This window comes from Pelophylax lessonae, assembly GCF_965119305.1.
Source record: "Pelophylax lessonae genome assembly, chromosome: 7".
In the NCBI taxonomy this organism is placed as follows: domain Eukaryota; kingdom Metazoa; phylum Chordata; class Amphibia; order Anura; family Ranidae; genus Pelophylax; species Pelophylax lessonae.
The window spans coordinates 36,429,144-36,431,849 of NC_138774.1; the positions used below are offsets into that span (position 1 = coordinate 36,429,144).

The following is a 2,706-nucleotide window of genomic DNA, read 5'->3' on the forward strand; positions in this document are numbered from 1 at the left end:
TTACTTTAACAATCTTTTGACAGCAGCTTTGACCTCCTTATTTCTTAGGCTGTAAATAAATGGGTTGAGCATTGGGATAATGACGCTATACACCACACTGATGGCTCGATCATAGGTCGGTGAGTAGATGGAGCGTGGCCGAAAATACATAAATATGACTGTGCTGTAGAAGGGAATGACCAGGGTGAGGTGAGATGAGCAAGTAGAAAAGGTCTTCCATCTTCCTCGGGACGACCGTAGAGCCAACACTGCTCTGATGATGAGTATGTAGGACCCAAGGATGATGAACACTGGACCAAAGATAATGATGGGACCTTCGATGAAGATTGCCTTCTGCAGAGCATTTGAAGCACCTGAACAGGATAACATTATTATTACAGGAAGATCACAGAAGAAGTGTTGGATAACCCAACTACAATTCCTCTGAGAAGAAGTCAGCACAGTATACAGGGTAGAGTGTAAACACACAAGAACCCAAGCGTTAGCCACCAGACATATACAAGTCCTCTTATTCATAATTATCAGATAACGCAGGGGGAAACAAACTGCAGATAATCGGTCAAAGGCCATGATGGTCAGCAAAAGATTGTCCATAAGACCCAAGCCTAGAAACAGGAATTGCTGGACAAAGCAGCCATGGGTGGAGATGTGGTTATCTCCAGACAGAAGGCCATACAGGGCCCTAGGGATGATACTGGAGGTAAAACATATATCCACAAAGGCAAGGTTCCCCATCAGGACATACATTGGGGTGTGAAGCTGGTGTTGGGATGTAATAAGTGCAAGGATAAACATATTTCCCACAATACAGAGGACATAAGCAAATAAGAAAAACAAGAAGAGAGGAAGGAGAAGATGAGGTGTATCAGAAAATCCCAACAGGACAAAGCCAACAAGAGTCTTATTCTCAGAAAGTGCCATGTGTTTATCATTCAGTTATGAATGTGATGAAAAGAGGGAGATCATGAGGTACACTTCATCTGAAAAAATACTGTAAGCCATGGGACATGGACAAAGACCAGCTAAACCGAAGAGCATTACGAATATTCATCACGTGTTGATAGTCATGCAGAAAGAGTAAGATAAACTGTTAATTATTTAGTTATATAATATAACATAAGATACAGTATAAAGACTTCCACTGACATTTTCTTTGCATTATAAGGTACTCTGCTGATAGCTGTGTTAATTTTGTGCAGATTAAAAAAACAAAAAAATACTTTTCTTAAAAAAAAAGCACTGATAATAAATGGCTGGACCAGCCTTTCCAATTCCCAGCACATCCCTAACATGTTTCACACATATACTATATAGTGCTCCCTCACCAGTGCTGTATCTTGGCCTAGGCCAACAAGGCCCAGGCCTAGGGCAGCACTTTGCAGGGGGGGCAGCAAAAAAGCTGTTGGGGCTGCACTGATATGCTGCCCTGATAGGCACTGATATGTTGCACTGATGGGCTCTAATAGACTGCACTGATGGCCACTGATGAGGCAGAACTGATAAGCTGCACTGATAGGGCTGCACTGGTAAGGCAGCACTGATGGGCACTGATATGATGCACTGATAGGCTGCACTAATGGGCACTGAGAGGCTGCACTGGTGGTCACTGATGGGGCTGTACTGATGGCCACTGACGAGGCCGCACTGATATGCTGCACTGATGGGCATTAATGAGACTGCACTGATAAGGCTGCACTTATGGGCACTGATAAGGCTGCACTGATGGGCACTGATGTAGCTGAACTTATGGGAACTGATGAGGCTGCATTGATGGGCATTGATAGACTGTGGTTGTGGTCTGTAGTTTTCAGATGACAGGGCGGGTCATAAACAGGAAAGGGTGTGGCCTTTACAGGAAGGGTGTATACAAACAAGAAAAATTGGCCCGCGGGACTTTGTATGAGGTACGTGCTTAGTGGCTGGAGAGCAATGAAATACACAATCGATGAATAAAGCAATATTAGATTTTATTGCAAAATGTGTACAAGTTGTAAAGATAAAAGTAGTAACATGTGCTCAATGGCACATGATGTAGCTCAATGGCTATAATGTGAATGATATACAACATAGGCAATATTACATCACATATTGGCAAAACATCTTGGTGTGACCACTCAGTTTCAAACATGGCATGAATCATATACTGAGATGACATAACAGTGGAATATATAACATTGTGAACTGACGCGTTTCGGAAGAAGCATCTCCCTTCTTCAGAGATCAATATATTCAAGGTATATCTATAAAAAAATAATGTCGTTGAAGTATGCAGAAAAATTCAATCAAATATTGAGAGCTCAATGGAGTACAAAATACTCACAAATCAATGAAACTTAAATGGAAAAATTGGACTCCTGTGTGGCAGCGGCGTGCCATGTCTGACCCGGGAGCTGAAGGGTCCCAATATGATAGCAACCAGATAAGGGGGGGGGTCCATGGTAGGTGGGTGATGAGTGTGCAATGGAGTAAAGCACCTTCCAAACCTGTCATGTATATAAGTAAAATAGTGGTAAGGAAGTAGCATAATGCTACCAATTATAATAGGCATATATAATGTATATAAGGTAGGAAGGGCTAATGTGAGGGAAATGGGGATCCCAAATTGGTGAAAAGCGAGTGAGCTGGAGAGAAGGAAATAAGAAGGGGAAAAAGAAAAAAAAATCATACAGTGGATAAGGAAAAATAGGTGACGGTGTGTCATGAAGG

The 2,706-nt window shown here is 42.2% G+C and overlaps 1 protein-coding gene across 1 annotated transcript; it reads right to left on the bottom strand.

The window, feature by feature from the left end:
- LOC309560421 (olfactory receptor 1L6-like) lies at window positions 1–921 on the bottom strand (the record flags this gene model as incomplete). The annotated part of the gene is made up of 1 exon (XM_082264056.1): window positions 1–921. One exon carries the CDS (start codon window positions 919–921, stop codon window positions 1–3), a length of 921 nt encoding a protein of 306 aa, XP_082120182.1.
- Window positions 922–2,706: the final 1,785 nt, after the last annotated feature.